The sequence below is a fragment of the Opisthocomus hoazin genome, chromosome 7 (genome assembly GCF_030867145.1).
Source record: "Opisthocomus hoazin isolate bOpiHoa1 chromosome 7, bOpiHoa1.hap1, whole genome shotgun sequence".
NCBI classification, from domain to species: Eukaryota; Metazoa; Chordata; class Aves; order Opisthocomiformes; family Opisthocomidae; genus Opisthocomus; species Opisthocomus hoazin.
In genome coordinates, this window is record NC_134420.1 from 33,317,718 (window position 1) to 33,337,427 (window position 19,710).

A 19,710-nucleotide genomic window follows, 5' to 3' on the forward strand; every position below is an offset into this window, starting at 1 on the left:
TCTTAGTACTTTGAGGCTGACTTCTCTGATGTTGATGTGGAAGTAGATCCTGCCTTGAGGCAAGTGCTGTGCTACATAACCTCCTGAGTTCCTTCTCTGCCTCACTTCAGGCATTTGTGAGAATGTGAAGAATATAGCATTTGTGTATCCTGTATTGAGCTTTGCTACTTCATCTTCAAGAGTCCTAATGGGAAACGTTTGTTATTCCCTCACAGTGTTGTTTCTCTTCACACTGATAAATATGAGAACCAGTAAGTGAAATGAGACATTTTCATTTCTGGTGACTTAGGGAAGTGGAAGAAGTTGGACCCTAAGGATATGAGTAGCATAGTAAGTAACCTCTAGCTTTGACTAAGCAGAATTAAGCTTTGTTTGTTTGTTGATGCTTAATCATGGAGTTTGTTGTCTGTGCTTCTACAGCTCTGTCTAAGCAACCATCTGTTTCAAACCGATAAATTAAAAAAGGAGGAGCATTGGGTGAGAAGGGAGAGAGAGTATTGAACACTGGGATGTAAATCTTACAGAAGTCAGTGGAAAAGTAGCTCAGCTTCAAGACGTAACCAGACTTTCTGGATTTCAGCTTATGTCTAGTTGCAAGACAGCATTTCATTGTGAAACTGTGGCACTTAGGCTTTAATTCTTGAGCAAAACCAATACCAGAAGCATATCTACACATGGCAGAAGCCAAGTAGTCACTTTTACTGTTACAAATAATACCACAGTTGTAGAGAGAACAGTACTTACACAGAGGAAGAAAGAGGAACGTCACTGCCTCTAGGAAAAATACCAAGGAAATGGTGGTGTGCTTTTGTTGATGGCAGCTAGTTCCCTAGCATGGGACACGTTGGCCAAGATTTACAGTAAACTCCTTTCCTGCATCCGTCTAGTTTCAAATGTAATCTGAAGAACCTAATCTGTCATTGCAAATATAACAGCACACGTGAACATCTGCTGATACAGAGGGAACTTCAGTGATTTGTGTAGCTGTGTCTGTCTGGAAGAGAGTCTGTAACAGCGTACTGCCAGGCTTGAACAAAACAGAAGTGAGTTGTCCAGGTGGAAGGAGTTCTGGTGAAGGATCTTTCTTTTTGCCAACTGTTATTGTTGAACTTTCAAATTTTGACAACTGAGTCAGCCAAGTATTTGTGAAAGAAATGAAAACAAAGATAGATGATCGGGGCAGTATTTCTTGTGCTAAGACACGGATGGTAGATCTTTTTAGTTTCTGACAAGCAATGTTTTGGACCTGATATAACAGCCCTTGATGTTTTCATAGGAGCAATTTCAATAGTATATATTTGGGGGAAGGCAGTAGGACAGTTTCACCAAAATCACTTGTTATGATAAGTTAAGTTGTTCATTTGTAGATGAAATTTGAAAAAGTATAAAATGGTGAAAAGAATAGAATGCCTCAAGCACTTTTCAAGTTCTAAGGGTGTTTTGCTTTGTGCCAGTTTCACTTGTTCCTGTGTTGATTGCTTTCTCTCTGACTTGAAATTGATACCGAACACCACCATCTGTGAAAGAGAACATAAAGCCCAGAGGTGAAGAGGGAAAGTTGTTTTTTTATTACTTGCTGTACCATCATCTCATCTTTTTTTTTTTTTTTTTTTTAAATATTAATATAAGCAATTCTTCTATTGAAAGATATTTGTGTTAAGGGGTTCTCCAATAGCCCGTGAAAGTATTTTATTTGGATTAGAGCTTTTACGTTATTTTGTATGTGGACTCTGCCCACAAGGATTTTAGCTTTCTGTAAAAGCATTGATGGTTAATTTCTGGTATAATGATTAAATCTCTTACAGAACATCTTATGGCTGAGAATTGCTGATGTCATGACTATCATTCTTTGGTTGCTATGGAAATTAAGTAGGAATGCGTTCAGTATTAATACTGCATTCCTACATGTGCACTTTCATGAGGGAAAAGTGCTCGCTTTCCCCAGGAATGCAGTGATCCTTGAGACAAGGACTGCTCTTTGCAAATATGTCTGGGGTACCCCCTTCCTTACCATTCTGTGAAGTCACCAGCCACTGTGGTATGGCTTATGCAGTTCACATCAATTTTGTCCACCCAGTAGTTAAGTGTCCCTGTCCTTGAGTGGGTGTGTGGTAATGTGCTATGATGGATTTGCGTGAGATTTTAGTTACCTAGGACAAGTCACTGCCCAGGCACTCCACAATATAGAATCATAGAATTATAGAATAGTTTGGGTTGGAAGGGACCTTTAGAGTGCAGTTTTGAGTAAGTTTCCTCTCCTTCAGTTTGAAAGGGAAGTTGCCTTTAGAGATCCTGAAGGATTGTTTATAGAAGTGTGGGATTTGTGTATCTGCTTTTTAAAGTGGTTTTCATGCAGTTTCTTTCCTGTGGTGGGACAACAGAACTTGGTGATTTTTGTGAAGTCCTGAATTCTGGTGTTTGACTTCCATTTAAGGCTGTAGGGAGTAGACTGTGTCTTTAACTAGCAGCTGTATTTTCTTTCTCTATTAAATTTTGAAATGTCATTCATAAAATGCTGTTGTACTAGTAGGTTGAGCAAATATTTCAAATTTAAGGTTCAGTAGTGATATAATTACAATTTAACACTTCTGATTAAAATGTAATGGTACTAGAAAAGGTCTGAGGCTGTAGCAGAGCTGTTTGTCAGGTTTCTTCAAGAATTATTTATGTCTTTGATTACTACCCATTAAAAGTCAGATAACAATTGTAGCCCTGGTTAAATACAGGAGCCAAGTATATCTGCTCTCAGCCTGGTGGGGGAAAAAAGTTTTTAGAAATAAGCCTGGAGACTTGGAAGGGGACATCCTGCTGCTTAGGGGAGACTTTGCTAAAAAAAAGAAGAGGACCACCACATTCTGATTATACAGTTCAAAGTTATTATTACAAGAAACTAACTTAAAAATATATTGGTGTCTGTAAGGAATTAACATTCCACTACCCCACCCCAGAAGAAAACCCAGGAAGAATCTTGAAACTGCCTGTAAAATGTGCAAGGCTTCTGGTACTGATAGCGATGAGCTGCTGGCTTCTGCAAATGGGAAGCACAAGGTTTTTTTGATGAAGGGCGTAAAGTGTAAGTGCAAACAAAGCACCTTTTGTGCTCTATATCATAAAGAAGTATTGTGTGGCAGTGTAATTTCTTTTATAATTCAGAATTGATTGATGCTCAATGAGGTCTGTGGATTGTACCCTGTTGGTGTGGGTAGATGCACTTGATATGTGCAATAATGTCCCTATTCACTGTGGTGGAAGCGGTATTGAAAACTGCAGCTAAATTTGCTGTCTCTAGTAGCACGGGCATGACTGATTGCTGAGAGTTGGAGCATGGGACTTGAATAGAGATTTGGCAATGCAGGGGAAAATGGTTGTCTGTTTTGGAGTGTGACATGAGGCAATATTTACCCTGCTCTGTTTCTCACTTTTCTAAGCAAAAGGCAGGTTGCCAAGTACAGGGAGCTGGATGGTTTGGATCTTCAGTTGGAAACATTTTGCCTCCGCTGGGGTAAATGAGATGTGCAGATAGCTTAGGAAATCTGAAAGTTGTCCTCTAAAATAATGACACTTTACTTAATGATCGTGCAAACTAGATAGCTCATTCCATACATATATTTTTTTTTTTCTTCTGTCCTCTATAAACCTCAGCTTTGTTCCTGTATAAATGCCTCCGTTTTTAAAGAGACGTTGACAAAGTTTCGTAAGTTACTGAACCCAAAACTTTCTGATGACAAATCTGCACAACCACAGGATTTCTGCATCTCTGGGGCTTCCAGAGGAGTCATGGTGGAACTGAGGATTCATCTATGATAGCTGTTGGTATAAATATGTACTTCCAGACACATAGTAAATGCATCTTTAGTATCTTTAGTTATTACTATTTGTGTATTTTTAGGATTAAAATTTTCTAGTTATTGTGTGTTCTGGAGAAATTATGATCTTGTGCAAGTGTTCAGCAAGCTCAACTGTGGGAGTACAGTTGCTGTTTTGACAGCTCCGGCATTCAATTACAAGGCTTCAGCCTCACAGACCTCGTTTTGAAAAAGCTGCAAAGTGTCAGATTCTTTTTTATTTACCTTGTAGTTTCTATGCAATTTATTTTTCAAGCTGTTCTTCTGTGAGGCTGGTTTAAATGAAATTGTTGCAGAATTGTTCCATCCAGATCTACTGTTTTAAAAATGCCACATAATGAGATTTAATGTTAATGCTCCTGCCACTTAGGATCTTCTTAGTCTTTCAGCAGATTAATGATCTGTAGGGTGATACGTAGATTCTCCTCTTTTGGAGTATCTTGCCTTGCATGAAAAAACCTTCAACTTTCACATTCCTATTAAATCTTTAAACAGTCTGAGTTTGTCCATTTACTTGAATCTATTAAGTTATTCTGATAGAATGCTTCAGTATGGTGCTAAAGATTGAAATATTTTTTAGTCCATCTAGTTATGTACAGTATCCTAAATAATGAAACAAAACCTGGGAAATTTCTGATAACTCATGACAGAATGTTCTGTGGTGGAGTGGGATTTCGCAATAGATTATTAAACCTAGGTTTACCACTGCATTAAGTGACACAAGTATAGATTCTGATGTTTTAAAACCATTTCTTCACTCTGGCTAGTCTAGAATATAAATACTGAATTGCATACAGTTCTTACAATACCATTTAAATTGGGGTAAGTCTCCTTCACCTGTACCTTCTATCACAAAACTTCACGTAGCTTTTATTTAATAGTTTCTATGGTTTTCTTCAAGAGTTAAGTACTTTGAACAGAGATATGAATGTTTCTGAGAAAACATTTCCTTCCCGTATTGAAAAGAACTATGTATGGAAAAGGTAGGGAGAAACTGGAAAACTTAGAGCTTCACACACACATCCCCCGTCACCCCCATCCCCCGAATGTAAAATGAAACCATGCACAGTACCCTGAGCACCATGCTCTGATGTATTTCTTGAAATTGCTTTCTATATAGGGGTTATTAATTTAAAAGCTATGAAACTTGCAAGTTCTAGTCACTGTTGTTTTGCTAGGTTTTTTTTTTTAAGTAGTGCTTGGTAAGATGAATGTATAGAAAACTGATATTTTTCAAAACTTTTTGTGAGAATGGTGAATATTTTGATGTCCACACAAGAGCCTGGTGGCATAATGAAGACAAACAATTTTAGTTTACAATGAAAAAGTGGGGCCGGGGGGAGAGGCTTGTTTTCTGTTTGCAGCATTGAAGTGTCTTGTATTTGGACATGAACATTCAAATACATTTGGTTCTCTTACTATGTTGTATAATTCAGTTTTTGATACTAAATGTATTTATCATTATTCAAAAATAATTTATTCACAGTTGTCTCTATATTGATTTAAGGTTTTCAAGCTATGCTAGTAAAGAAAAAAGTGACTAGAGCTCATGCTGAATAAGCAAGAAAATACAGTTCTACTTTTCAATTTCATTTTTCCCCCTGAGTAAGGGAAGTCTGTCTCTCCATCAAAATTTCTAGGTGTTTTATGCTTTTCTAGTGATGCCGGTGCCCCATATAAATGCAAAGTCCAACCTCCAAATACAGGTCTCAAAAGAAGGCTGGCAAAGTGCTCTTAATTTCTGTCATCTCAGCTGCACTGGGATGAATTCAGAGATTGGATTTTTAAACCCAGGGAGTTTAAGGAGCTACTGCTAAGCTGTTCTCCCCCTACTCTTTCCTGCAGTACTTGGGACATGTCGAAGTGGATGAATCCAGAGGAATGCATATCTGTGAAGATGCTGTGAAGAGGCTGAAATCTGTATGTATATTTGTTTCATGAAAATGTTGGCTTTGGGGCTGCGAGTGTTACTGGAAGAGGTCTGTGTGGCAGCAGTGCCCCAGCTAAGGACTGAACTTTTGACCCACGTTAGGAGAACAGTTGGCCGGTTTGAGAGCACTGCTGCAGTTTGGGGGACGTGCTAATCTGATGATGAGAGGGAGAGAGTTAGAACTGTTCTTTCTGCTTGCAGAAACTATTTGCAAAACAAATGTGTAAAAATCCTCCGTGACCTTTGAGACTAAGTTGGTACCCACGTGAGACCTCAACCATTGTTTTTTAACAGTTCTTTCTCCCTCTCTCTTTTCCTCTCCCTCTCTCTCTCCCTCTGTTGCCTGCCACTTTAATAGTGACTTAATTCACCCTTATTATACGACATATTACTTGATTTAGGCTGCTTTTTTCTAATGCATTGCAACATTGTAGTCATGCATGAAATAATCTGGCTTGCATCTGCTCAAAGTGGCCTGAAGGCTGCCTAATTCTGGTATGTCATGAAGTGGGCTGCTCTTCGTTTGGCTTCTGTGAACGTTTGCTCCTGTAAATGGCACTCGTTCAAAGCTCTTTGTATTTCTGTGGCTCATTTGAAGAGGTCTTGTCATCTCTTTTCCTGCAGTGGTAATATCCCAAAATCCTGCAGAAATAGCAAACTCCAGAAAGGCAGTGATCAGTCTGTCAGAGAACTGAGGCTAAAACAGCATGGAAGAGAACAGAAGGAGAAAGTACGTTAAAATTTGAAGTTTGAATGGAGATAGGGAACTGCAATCCTTTTCATCACTTCTCTTATGTGTCTTAGCTGTACACATTCTTCAGTGATGCCTTCAGTGGAAGAAACTCTTGTGTCCTTGCAGCTCAACAAAATTACTGAAAGTACATCAAACACTTCTACTGTGCCTTTGCTAACTTCAGATATCTGCTACTGGACATTACTTTTTTTCCTCACCAAATGTGAGAGCTCAAATGGCCTCCAACTAAACCCATTCTTCCCTTCTTCCTAGTATACAACAGAGGATTATAGGTTGTCTTTTCTTCCTTCTGTTGTTCTGTAAAGTTTCTGAATTGGTTTAGTGCTCCGATTAAAATCTTTTCATTCTTTTCTCTCTCAGCTAATGTATAGCAACCTGTTAAAGCCACATCCCATCTGTTCCCATTCAGTCCAACAGTGATTGGTGATTGATTTTTAATAACAAGGGCCACACAAGATATAAATGAGTTTCTTTGTTCTGTGGATTTAGTTTACATAGCTAAAAGTGCAAGTACTGACCACATAATGAATTGCATCCATTTTTGTCCCATTCTGGTTTTTGTTCTGTTAGAACACTTTCTATTAGCACACCAAATAACCTTGCAGTTATCTACTTTATGCAATTTCTCTCACTCTCTTCTCTGGGGAGCTATGCTGTGAAGTATTTGTTCTCTATTTTTTTTTTTATAAACTTTAAGCTCACAAGCCAGTGAAGTGTAGCTAAGCTTGTAAGTAATGAGACACAGTAAAAGCATAGAGCCCAGTTTCTGCTGAAATCTGGCTGCTTGCATGATTGTGATTCTTGATCACCTGAATTATTGATTCAGATGTCAGACTTGGATATCTAACTTTTGCAGTGTATTCTCTGGAAGTAAATAATTCTGTTTTCCCTTTTCAGGGCTATGTCATTGTTCCAAATTGTGGATGGCATCAATTTACCCATTCTCATAATTTCAACATTTTTCTTTGGATAACTTTCATTTCTTCTGCTGTTTGAAGTTCTTGATGTCTGTATGTAAATGGGAGACAAGCGCACGTCTCCTATGATTGCTATTTGCATTGTCTCCTTTTGTCAGTGTTGGAAGTTGAGAAGCAGGGGTGAAATTCTCATTGGGCCCCAAGAGGAAGATTCAGATTACTGAAACTACTTTGTGTGCTTTAGTGGCTAGGCTCCATCAGATCCAAGGTTCGTTTGGAGCTGCTGTCTGCAATTCAACCTCTTCCCCCCCATCCCCAGGCTCCCCACACCCAGCAAGCAGGTTTTAAACTGGGGGCATTTCTTCAGGACCGTTGTCACTGAAAGCTCTTTTCTGCACACTGTGCTTTCCTAATTAGCAAAAGCCAGACCACTGGATGATGTTTCAGCATGCAAAGAATGTGATAAGAAAACAGTTCGTTCTTTTGGTAGTCTCTTGCTTTCACAGTTGGTTATTTTGATGGGCTTTCTCTTAGTCTTGAAAGAATTACAAGTTTGAGCTGCAGTGCTCAAGCTGAAAGACTATCTTAAGGGAAATTCAACTTCACTTTTCATATCGTTAAACTACATTGAAATGCATGTGGCCCATTTTAATCTTTATTGTTTTCTTTGCAGGTAATGTGTAGGTTTTATAAATCCAGTCAATATATAATAATTCTGTTCTCTTAGACAGAATTATTGAAATACTTGTTTCTTTTAAAAATTAAGTTCTGTCTCTATTTTAATAGACATATTTTTTTTTCCTCTTACTTCTTGTTCTCCAACAGTTGGCAATGAGTTTGGGGAACTGAAATCTGTTCTTTTTTAGGGTTGACTAATGGATTTTGAAACATTTTATGGGATTTGTCAAGAAGAATATAAACAGTGTTAGTCTTGGTTTCAGGAATAGCTTAATTTCTGCTTTGCTTTTTGAAAGAAAAGATGCAAACAGATCTTTCTACCTCTATTGTGGGAAATAAACTTTCAGGGTTTTTTATTACCTCCTTATTTAATGTGGTGTAATTGTTTTTGAGCAGTGCATCTTGCAGAACTTGAAACCAGATAATGGGAGCATTTTATTCAGGCATTGTTCAATTGACAACTGAGTAAACAAAGTCACTTTTAGATAGAGAATCCCTCATCCATACTGTATTCTGTTGTTACATAGTTCTGAAATTGCACACCAACGATACTGTAATGTGCAGGTTATAATATTGTTTAGAATGAAGACAAACTTGAGTTATGTCCCTATTTCCTGTCTGATGAAATGGCACCACGGGTTCTTGTTAATCGATCAGAAACCCGTGTATTCAACTGTCAGTCTATTATTAACATGGGTTTATATTACCAAGGGAGCTTGCATTTTTCCCTTAGTAGGGATATATTACTAACTGTATATACATTTCATATCTGGTAGGATCCGAGTAGTTGGACACTAAGCACTAAATGTTTTTTCAGAACCATTTCACTTAATTTAAAACTTTTAGCGCAAACTGGAAAACAACTTTATAAGGGCCCTCTGAGTGTATTTGACTTGGTTATGGCAACATCATATAAAGACAAAAGTATACTCTCTCAGGTCATGTTTTGATTTTAAATCGGCTTTAGCGTGTAGTATTGATTTCTAACTTGCCACTTTTTGTTTTAAATGATGCATTTGTTTTAATATATGTTCTTGTTTTAGCAGGTAAAGAGACATAATTTAATATTTTAAAATATGCATTAGTTATCTCTAAACTACATTAACTAGTGTTGTTTAAAACCCATTTTGCATGATGCCTTTTCCATTAACCTCTTCTAGTTCATTAAAAAAATAATCTTGTTTAACAAGCGTTTTGCTGAGAGCAAAATTAACCATCACCTAAAAATGAGGTAGCTTCTGGTGAATCTCTTTAGCTTTTGCTATCTTTAAAAAGCTGTTATTTAATGTAATGCAATAGTCATTGCTCAACTTGGCAGCAGCATCCAACCCCTTCTCATTATGTACACAACACTGTGATTAATCCATTAGTTCCCCTCCTAGTATTCAGCATATCCTGTCCAAATACATAACCATTCCTGCCTCTAAAAATTGTGAAGCTTTTCAGCTGACTGAACTTGGAGATGTTCTTTACACAGTGTCTGAGTTGACATAAATATGTTACAGATACTTGGTAAAAAGTTCTCTGGGAGGACATTGGGCAGAGAGGCGCACAGCAACAGAAGTCAGGAAACGCAAAGTCGAGATTGACACTCCCTTCTTAACTTTGTGTTTCCTGGCTTTTGTTGGCTTGCATCAGAACCAGAGCTTTGTTTTAAATATAACCTTGTTTATCAATCAATTCTTGAGACACTGCCTCAGGATATTTGTAATAATATTTTTAATATAGTCTTGTCAGTGATCAACATGTTGGAATTGCACGGTGTTAAATTGAGGTCAAGGGCTGTCACAAAGATGCTCTCTGCCTCATCTGCAGTTCTCCACCTCCTCCCCGTTACTGCTATACTACAGTGTTCTTACAAGCAAAACAATTGGGAAAGATGGTAGGAACAGCAACATGCTTCGGGCCAGCTTCCCCCAAGCGTGGAGCAGCGCGCGGCTGTGCACGCAGAGCACCGCCCCCCGGGGAAGTGTGCTCTCAGGGGATCGGCTCAGATCTTGCAGTGTGCTTTTCACAGTCTGGTAACAAAATAAAGCCAGTAAACTAAACTGCATGCAAGTATGCTGGAAATGGTATGCTGCCTTTTTCTTAATGTGAATTGGGCAATCGATATAATCGCTTCCAGGCTGAACGAAGTTAGGAAGTTGTAGTTCAGCTCTTGCTTTCTTTGCACTTGCCTAACTGTCTGTCCCTGTCTGAGCTGACTGCAAAGGGGTCTTGTTTAGCCTGTCAGTTCAGAGCTGCAGAATGAATAACCAGTATTTGTATAAATGTTGTATAAAACCTTGGAAGGCTTTAGAGAGGGTGAAAGAGGAAGGGATCTCATTTTTGGTTTAGGTGTACCACAAGGTAAGATGAAATTCCTCACTGTTCAGAGAAGACTGCATAAGATGTGAAGTGTAAGAGTAGCATGTAAACCAAGGCAACAAATAAACAGAATAAAATGAAGCAGTGTTTAACCCTGCTTTATACCAGCCATACGTGCTTCTCCAGCTTACAAAGCATTTGCTTTGGGAAGGAGTGATCAATACCGAGCAAACTTGACTGTAATTCTGGAGTTAGAACTTTGCATTTCACAAATGCCCGTACAATATTTTAATTGTTTAACCACCAGGTCTGCTGCCAAGTTTGGTTTATAACCTAACTAAAAGGGACTAAACAAGGGAGAGTGAAAATAAAGTAACCACTTTGCATGAAATTGGGGCTGAGGTTCTCTTCTTTCCACCAATTTCAGAGCAGTAGAATTGCTGCTTAGAATTGTGTGCGTGCCCTTTGATCTGCATTTTCATGGGATTATTTTCACATTTGCCTGTCGCACCTTCTCATGGATAACTCTAAAAACCCCTTCCTTTCCCTCCAAACCCTATTCTTGTGTGTGCTTGTTGGTTTGAAACCCTGGGACATTTTAGCTACCTACAGTAATAGCGCTCGACTTGTCCCCCCTGTTCCTCCAGGAAAGGAAGTTCTTCAAAGGCTTCTTTGGAAAAGTAAGTTTAATGCCTCGTTTGTGCTTGCACTATAAGGAGTTACATCCCTGGTATAGCACTGCCATAAAATCAGGGTGTTCAGAATCCCCCAATCCATTTCAGAATATTTGCTTCTAAAACAGACATGGAAAGATGTTGATCAAACAAAGAATGTGGCTAAAAAAAGCAACCTGAAATAGAAACTTAAATCCGTATGGACTGTGTTGGAAATCCAGTGTTCTGAAGTGATTTGGTCTTTCTGAAAAAAATGTGAATTGTCGTTTTAAACCCTTAAGTTTGTCGCAGCCTACATCACCTGGGCAGGTATCTACGGAGCAGCTGGGGTCTGTGCCCAATGAGTGCTTTGTGATCGGCTGCCTGGCACCACGAGTTGACCCAAATGTTAGCGCAGGGAGAAAGTAGCATGCCTACACATACTGTCTCTTAAACCTTTCTTTTTTGAGCGTAGTCGTAATTCAAAGGTGTGCAAATATGAGACCAGGCATTTACCTACTATGTTTTTGTAGTTGCAACTCAACTGTATAACTGGAAAATTTACTGTTTCTGTCATTGCTCTTGTTTTCATGCGGACAGTGTCTTAGACGCGAAGGGAAGCAACTCCTTGTCCTTGTTAAGAATGTGGTGCACTGGCGGCTGGGTGGTTTTATTCCTGCTGTCTACATCTCCGCAAGGCAGTGCCTGCAGACCTCTGAAGAGCTCGCTCTCTTTTACCTCTCATCTCTTCCCTACCTCTGTGTTTAAAATTCCTGTAAAATATTTTAATTTAGTTTTCATATGGAGTTAATCTAAGGTATGGCTTCTGAAGTATCTTGTTATAAAATGAATCCGAGCTCAAAAAGAAAGTAACAGGTACATACATACAGAAATCTTTTGAAGCAGATTATTCTCTGGTCACAGATTTGTTTTGGCTTTGCTTGGGAAGTAAACACAGTTCTTTTCAGCTGCTTCTTGTTCACCTTTTGCTCAGATAGTGATGCATGTCACAGAGGGACAGCTGTTTCCCCAATTCAGGTTTCTTCCTATGAGCTGGGAAAGCACACATCTGAGGTGTAGTGCCAAAATATCGTAGGTGGGAGATCTGTCAGATTAACCAGATCATTCGTATTCACTAACAAAATTCAAGAGCTGGAATCTACAAAGATTGGAGTGAAAACAGGCTTTACAACCGAAAATGCTAACTACTACTTACAATTTGTTTAAAGCAAACAGAAAAAACGCCACCTCAACCTGATCAGATATGTTAGATTTCTTTCTGCTTGCTGGTATTAATTTACGTTAGGATACATAAGAACGTAACGATGTAAAATTACAGAGCTTTGCATAGCACTTAAAAGTTTGTCTTTGACTTTTAAAATAATTTATTAAATATGCCAGCTTCTCTATTGTATCTTAGTAGCTTTTTTATGAAGTCCAGTACTTTGCCACAGCCTTGTAGATTAATCTGCCTTTTATTATAATATTTTGCCAAAGAGGGACCTATTTCTGCTTCAGCCTGTGAAGTTTTGTTAGTTAGCTCTGAAACCAGTTAAATCCATAACGTTTACGTATGCCCACAGCATCAGGATAGCGGTGCCGTTATTACAGCTTTCGCCTACGATGATAGGCCAAATGTAGGGGAAAAACTGCAAAAAAGGGACAGCTGTTCTCTTGTTAATATTTGAGAAATACTGATAATTCTAATATCTTTTGGCTGTCTCATCTACAATTTCTCTGCAGATGCCTTGCGTTGGGATTAATATAATATTCCAAACTGCAGAGCTGCTTAAAACGCCCTACCAGCTTTCAGAAAGCCAGTCTAGACAGGTTTGCTCCTTTCCCTGTCCATATTTTCCCCCCGTGAAAGGTAAATCTGATGGATTTGTGTCCGGAAATGTTGAGGTATTTAGTATTGAAAATACTCTTTTTTCAGCTTTAAATAAAAATGAGTGTCTGTTGATAGCTCCACGTTAGGCTTCTGCAGTTTTATTGTGTGTAGTGTATACAACGTAACTGAATCAACTGCCTTTTTTTAGGCAGTTCTTCGTGTTTTAAAACTAAAGCTTTTCTGTTGTAATGAATAGTAGTACAGATTCGGTGACCTTTCTCATGTTTTGCTTCCACTGTGTGGGTGAATTTCTCATTGCGCAAAGTTATATACAGAGTCTGACATTAAAAATTTTGCTTTTATGTACCTCAGGCTCCAGATATATCTTACAGCTGTTTGTAAATCCCAGGATGGAATAAAATAGGCAGAAAAACTAGAAACAATTTAAGGTATTTAAAAAAATGCATTATTGGGCAACTTTAATTCTGCTTTGGTATCCTTAAAACTTTATTTTCCAGTTTACTATATAGCTGCTACTTATCTCCACGTTCCTATCACTTCTAACAATTAAATTGCCTTGACCCGCACTGCTGATTAGGAACTGTGTGTTTTGGATTTAGTCCACTTCCTTTTCAGTTTTGGGATTTTTTGGGTTGTGTGGTTTTTGGTGGGGGTTTTTTGTGTGGGTTTTTGTTTGTTTGTTTGTTTATTTTTGTTTTCTGGTGGATGCCCGTATCTGCCAGAGAGGTTTCCCTTGTGCCCAGCCCGCAGTGGTCCTGCTTTGTCTTCAGGCTTCGCTGTCTGCTAGGATGGACGCCTCGCCCACCCTCCCGGAGCCTTCTGAGGACTCTGAAATCAGTCCGGGTGACGACTCTGGTGCTGGAGCAGATTCCTGACCTCCTCTGAAGCGCTGAGCACCGAGGTTTCTGTCGGGGCTGACTCAGCACTGACAAATCAGGCTCCCGGGAGCTGGTGCCACGCGAGGCTCTCCTCCGGCAGTGCTTCCACACAAGAACTCTTGAATATCAAGACAAGCTACTGATACAGATGTCTAGATGAGTCCCATGGTAGCAACATCTAAGACCACACTGTTCCAGTGGATATTGGCCATTTGCTTTAAATACTTTTGTTTGGAGTCACCTATGCCTTTCAGTGTTTATTACACGAGCTGTGATTCTGCGTTGGAGTTCACTCCCCATGCAGTATCTTACATCCACTCTGATCTTTGTCCATTGTGTGCCAGGAGTGCAAACACTCGTATCTACTTTCTAATCACGGTATATATGGCAATATCCCATCTATAGTAGAGTAGTACTTTGCTTTGTATAACTGATATAAACTGATTTGGAGGAGTGTGTTCTTTTATACATCACTTGTAGGCACATATAAGGTGAGGGTTCAGTAGATGGGAAAATCATATGTTGCCCAACAGTAGTAGCTGTGGATTTGGTATGTAGACTGTAAGGATGTACCCCTTCCAAGCACTGCATCTACCATAAATCTAGAAGAAGGAACTGGGAGATAAAAGCATGTTTTCTTTTTCTCTTAGTGTAGCAAACCCATATGTGGTTATCCTGAATGAGGAACCTTACTTTTCCAGTGGGAGAGGAGGACTTAATCAGCCCTTTAGCCTTTTCATTTTATTCTGAGAAACAAGAAGTTCCATGTCTTGGCTATTTCTAAATCCTCATTTGGTAAAACAGCAGTTGAGGAGTAGCTCTGCTGAAGATCAGTACTGCTTTATGAAGTACCCAGCTCAGTTAAACTTCACTTGTTTAATACAAACTTCAGGAACCGTTCGCTATTTCTGCAGAAAGAAGGTTTTTATTATTTGCTGGGGAAAGACATGTATCTCAGTCTCTAATGATGGTAATCCAAACCAGTTACCTGCAGGCATTGTCTTCTCTTGATTGTTTGTATTTGCTGGAAATAAAGATTTTTATTAACAGCTTAGAAGAAACGGTTGCTCCTTTCTAAAACAGTTCAGGTAGACCTCTACAAACCATTTGGTTTTGGGACTAATAGGGACTTTTAGGCTATGGAAGCTAGCTGAGCATTGGAAATGTAGACTGTATTTTGTGAGTATCAATATTTACTGCTTTTTAAGACCAAAAACTAGAAATTACTTTTAAATGCTGATTTTCTTTAACACATCTGATGGTAAATTTAAGTACACCTTTCTTTGTGAATTATGCTCTTTCCATTAGGCATTCCAGAATCTGACAGTTTTACTTTAAGCCTTCTCTGGGGTATCTGGCAGGCTGCATGAACATTTAGAAACTTGCTTCTGCAAGCACTTCTCCGTAGCTTGCTTTCATGCTGTGCTTATTTTCTCTCTTTGCTCTTTTAATCACTCTTCCGTATAAGTCAGTGCTGTTCTCTTTTCTCACCAAGCTTTTTCAAAATGCTCGGGGTGTCATTGCTGCTTCTGAAATTGGGACAGATAGTTCCTCCCCAAAAACAAACAGAAGTCCTGCCAGGCTCGTTTTCTTCACGCTTGCTGCTTTCTCTGAGAATGGAATCAATGTGATACAGCAGTAGACTTTTCACTCCAAGATACAAAATATATTTCATCCTTACAGTGTTAAAATTGGTGTTGCAGACTTGGAACATGTGGTAACTTACGCCAGAATGTGTCCTTGCTCCATTAGTTGCCATATGAATATAAATTATATACATCTGCAATGAACTATTGAAAAAAATCAAAAATCTTGTGTGAAAGCGCTAGCTGATACCCCCATATCTTTTTGTTGTTGCTCTGTTCGCTCCCTGCAGTGGTCTGTGGGGGGTGCCATTAGCAGCCACAAACTATGTAAACACAGTGCTTAAAAAAGTTACGGAGAGAGTAGTTTATTAGCTGGCTTAAAGTATGAGGCTTGTGAATTAAAGTAACACATTAAAAAAAAAAAATTTTCTCGCAGTAGTTCTCTGTAACAACCAGTAAAATTACATTGACATCTTGTACCTATTTTCTGTTCAATGAATTAGTTTAAGAAGAGTATTGTGTCGAGTGTTTATACTGTTTTCTGTAACTTTCCCTTAAAAAATAAACAGTCTGGAAAGAATCCGTGGTTTAAATGGCTCCTGAAGCCTTCCTGTGTTTCCCACTTTTACTCACCCTCAGCCTGCAGCAGCTGAAAGTTCCCACAGTCGGGTCTTGGATAAAAGCCAGACCGCTCCTCCGCTGTGTCAGGCCGCCACACACCATTGCTTTTTCAAGATACACACCAAATGGTGAAGAAATCATATTTTTCTCTCTCTCTTCCAAGATGTGACATTTAGCCCTTAATAAATTAGTGAATCGTGTTTGAATGGTTGATGTTAGCATTAAGCTCATAACACAGTAACTGATGATTTTTGAGTGCTTTTAACACTGGTTTAAGGTGATGCCATGATTCTGCCATGCGACTATTGGGGCAGAGGGTAGGGCTGGTGGAAATACCAGGTAAGAATTTTCCTGTGTTTAAACTTGTGCTAAAGAAGCTACCTGTGGTGTAACTCCTTATGAATTAGTGCTTTCTGACTCTTTAGTGGAATTCTTCACCCACTTGGTCAGTCTTGAATTCTTTACTGTCAGTGGACGGTACACCCTATTTTTACCTCCACCTGTCCTGTGCCCTCTGCCCACCCCCACGATGTGCTCTGTCTGAAATACTGGCTTTGGCTTGGTTCTCTGAATGTTTGCAACTTGGACTGAGTATCTGGCTTTGGGCACCCTACTGACCATGGACTTCATCTGCACTTAATATTACGGTTCTTGAAAAGGGGAGGCGGGTGGTGGTCTGATGCTGTTGGCCTAAAACTGTTCTTTTTCTTTCCTTTTTGTTTCCTTTTTTTGAAAGTCTGGGAAGAAAGCCGTTAAAGCAGTCCTGTGGGTTTCAGCGGATGGACTCAGAGTTGTAGATGAGAAAACAAAGGTTAGATTTCCCTGGACAGAAGTTTTCAATCTCTCTGTAATAACATATGTGCTATAACTTTAAATGGACACCAATCTTTATCTTAATGCAGATGTTGGTATTTGAAAGGAAGACTAAAGTGTATAATTAGTTTAATCATTTCTTGCTGTGTAAACGTGTACGCCTGCTGATTTTTTTTCCCCAGTTAATTCCACACATACATTTCATAAAATGTGGCAGGTAGCATAAGCTTAGAGTATTTTTTGTCACATTTACTGGAACAACCATTTTTTTCCTGATAGGTTCTGTTGATATTAAACTTGGAGATTCCCTTGACTTTGTTCTGCACCACTGCAGAAGGCTGCCATAGTAATACATGAGCAACCTCAGGTTAATCGATACAATTTTTCAGTGCATCCAAATCCTAGAATGGGTCTGAATGAACAAGAGGTAGCTCCTAGAAATGCAATGAAAGAGTAAATAAAATAAGGGTGTTGTGCCTTCAGACTCAAGCTAAATAGTAACAGAGCATCAAATTTAATAATTTCTAATTCCATTATCTAAGCTGTTGGTCTGAAATGGAAGACTAATGTATTCATGGCATCTTTCTAGATTGTTTTACAGGTGTTTTTTTTTACTGTCAGATAGCACAGCATGTACCACCAAGACGCCTGTGTGCAAGTAATAGCAAATGATTCCTGGTTTTATCTAGATGCAGGCAATTAGAAATAAGAGCTTTAGGCTTGCTTCTCTAAGTGTACTTATATTTTAAAAGATGGCGTGGCTGTTGGAACAATTTTTACTCTCATTAGTCTGAAATAAATTTGTTTTATATTCATGTCATTTAACCCTTACTTAGTCAACCTAAAACATCATTTCTGCAAGCCAGCACTGAAAAGCAGGTAGAGATAATTCATATCCCTCTGCAGTGCGACTGCGTGCTCTGTGGCTGGGCTGCTCCAGGGCTGCTGTTGTGCTATGGTTCATCAGCATTAAAGCTTCTGGCTCTTAAGAATTCAGTTTCTAATGCAAACTTACTGATGTAGGTGAATTTAGTCTGCTGATTGCCTCATTTAAAAACAACAATACATGTATTATTTTTAGAAATGTTACTGCATATATCTAATCTTTTGAAATTGAATTTTAATAAGTTGTGCGGACCCTGGTGGAAAGTAGAAGTATAGGACTTAAAAAGAGAACATACTGTTGCCTCCTGGTGGTTGAACGCATTAGCACAGTTGCCAAGTACTAACCACCAACCCGAAGAAACAATTTTGAAAAAAATACTGAAAAAATACTTTTTAATGAAGATAGCATAGTTGTCCAGCTATACTATCTCCTTTCTGGAAACACTTCTTCCGTCAGTATATGGGAATAAATCAGAGGTGTTTGATACCACCAGTGCTGGTGGTGCTTTTCCATTGCATCCCTGCTTAGCTAATCGGCAGATCAGCTTTTGCTTTTTGTGTAGCAGCTGCTAGATGATCTCACACTTGCAGACCTCTCCCATAAGTTTCAGCATTGTATTTTAGCCACAGTAAAGATACTTCGATTGTAAGACTACGGAGATACTGTAAAAATAAAATAAAATAAAAATGTGAGTTCCGTAGTCTACAGGAGAGATCTTAGGAATTGTTTGTGCCCCTAAATTCTAAAGTGGTGCCTTGGTACACTTCTGTACACTTCTGCCAAAGGTGGCTGGTGGAAAATGCCATCTGTTCTTTTTGTTTCATACTGGGAATAGATTCTGAATGGTGAATTCATTGACAGATAATTATAGCCACATCAGGTTATCCTCTGCTTAGCATAACTCATCTTCTTGCAGTAAACACTGAAAATGACTTGTTCAAGTATTTCTCCCTATTTCCTTACATTTATTGCGGGGCGGGGATTTTTTTCCCCTCTAGGATCTTATAGTTGATCAGACAATAGAGAAGGTTTCTTTCTGCGCACCAGACAGGAACTTTGACCGGGCATTCTCATACATCTGTCGAGATGGCACGACGAGGCGCTGGATATGCCACTGTTTTATGGCTGTAAAGGACACGGTAAGTTTAATACGGCGTGTGTCCAACTCTTCCGGCTTCTAGCTGGAAGTTATGCTTGGAAAAATTAACTACCTAGACTGCAATATGTTTTGACTTCAGCTAAAATATTACTTGGTCCTTGAAAATTATTTTAGTTCTAATTCTTTGTATCTGAATTATTTGCCATCCCTCTGTGGTATCTTGTGGAGAGAACCAGTGCCCAGCATGTGTATAAATGGAATGCAGTCAGCCTCAGATATCTCTAGCAGAAGGGAACTACTCTTCTAAAAATAGACAGAAGATACTCGCATCTGAAAATGCATACAGCCAAAAACTGAAACAGCAATGACAGTTTTTCCAGGATAAAATCATAGTGAGTAAATACAGACTGGTTATGAATGCAGCCTCTTGTATTCAAATGTTATCTTGAACAGAAAGTCATCTTAATGTTAAGGGATGGAGCTGAACTCAATTAAATTAGCATCCTGTTTTCTTCTAAGTGAGAGAGATTTTTCCAGTAGAAGGTTTGAAAGTAGAGTTACCTCTGTCAGTCTCTTGCTGTGTAGACTTAAGTTATTTAACTCCCTGATCTGGCCTTTACCTCTTTCTGCTTTTTGTTGAGTCCCGCTTACATTATACAAAGGACTTGAAACCTTGCGCAAATTCATTGTGTGAACTCCACATAGCTGTATGTTGAGAGCAGTTGTACTTGACAATTTATCATTTTTCTTTAAAGAGAAACAATGAAATTAGAAATTCCCAGTTAAACTTACGTTAGAGCTGGAGCATTTCTATTTTCCTCTGTGAATAACAGGTCAATTCATTTACTGAGTATAATGGGTGACTTGAGCCACTGGTAGTAACAGCGTCTC

General features: G+C 38.9%; 1 protein-coding gene across 8 annotated transcripts in view; it reads left to right on the forward strand.

The window, feature by feature from the left end:
- NUMB (NUMB endocytic adaptor protein) overlaps positions 1-19,710 on the forward strand; it is a 108,753-nt gene that overhangs the window by 80,089 nt on the left and 8,954 nt on the right. For 4 of the 8 annotated variants that reach the window (XM_075427076.1, XM_075427077.1, XM_075427081.1 and 1 more), the window contains exons 4-6: positions 5,691-5,765; positions 16,758-16,832; positions 18,719-18,859. In XM_075427076.1, coding sequence (XP_075283191.1) covers positions 5,691-5,765; positions 16,758-16,832; positions 18,719-18,859 — 291 coding nt within the window. Of the gene's footprint in view, positions 1-5,690; positions 5,766-11,033; positions 11,112-16,757; positions 16,833-18,718; positions 18,860-19,710 lie in introns of all 8 variants that reach the window. The other 4 variants (XM_075427078.1, XM_075427079.1, XM_075427075.1 and 1 more) reach the window with 2 other exon arrangements.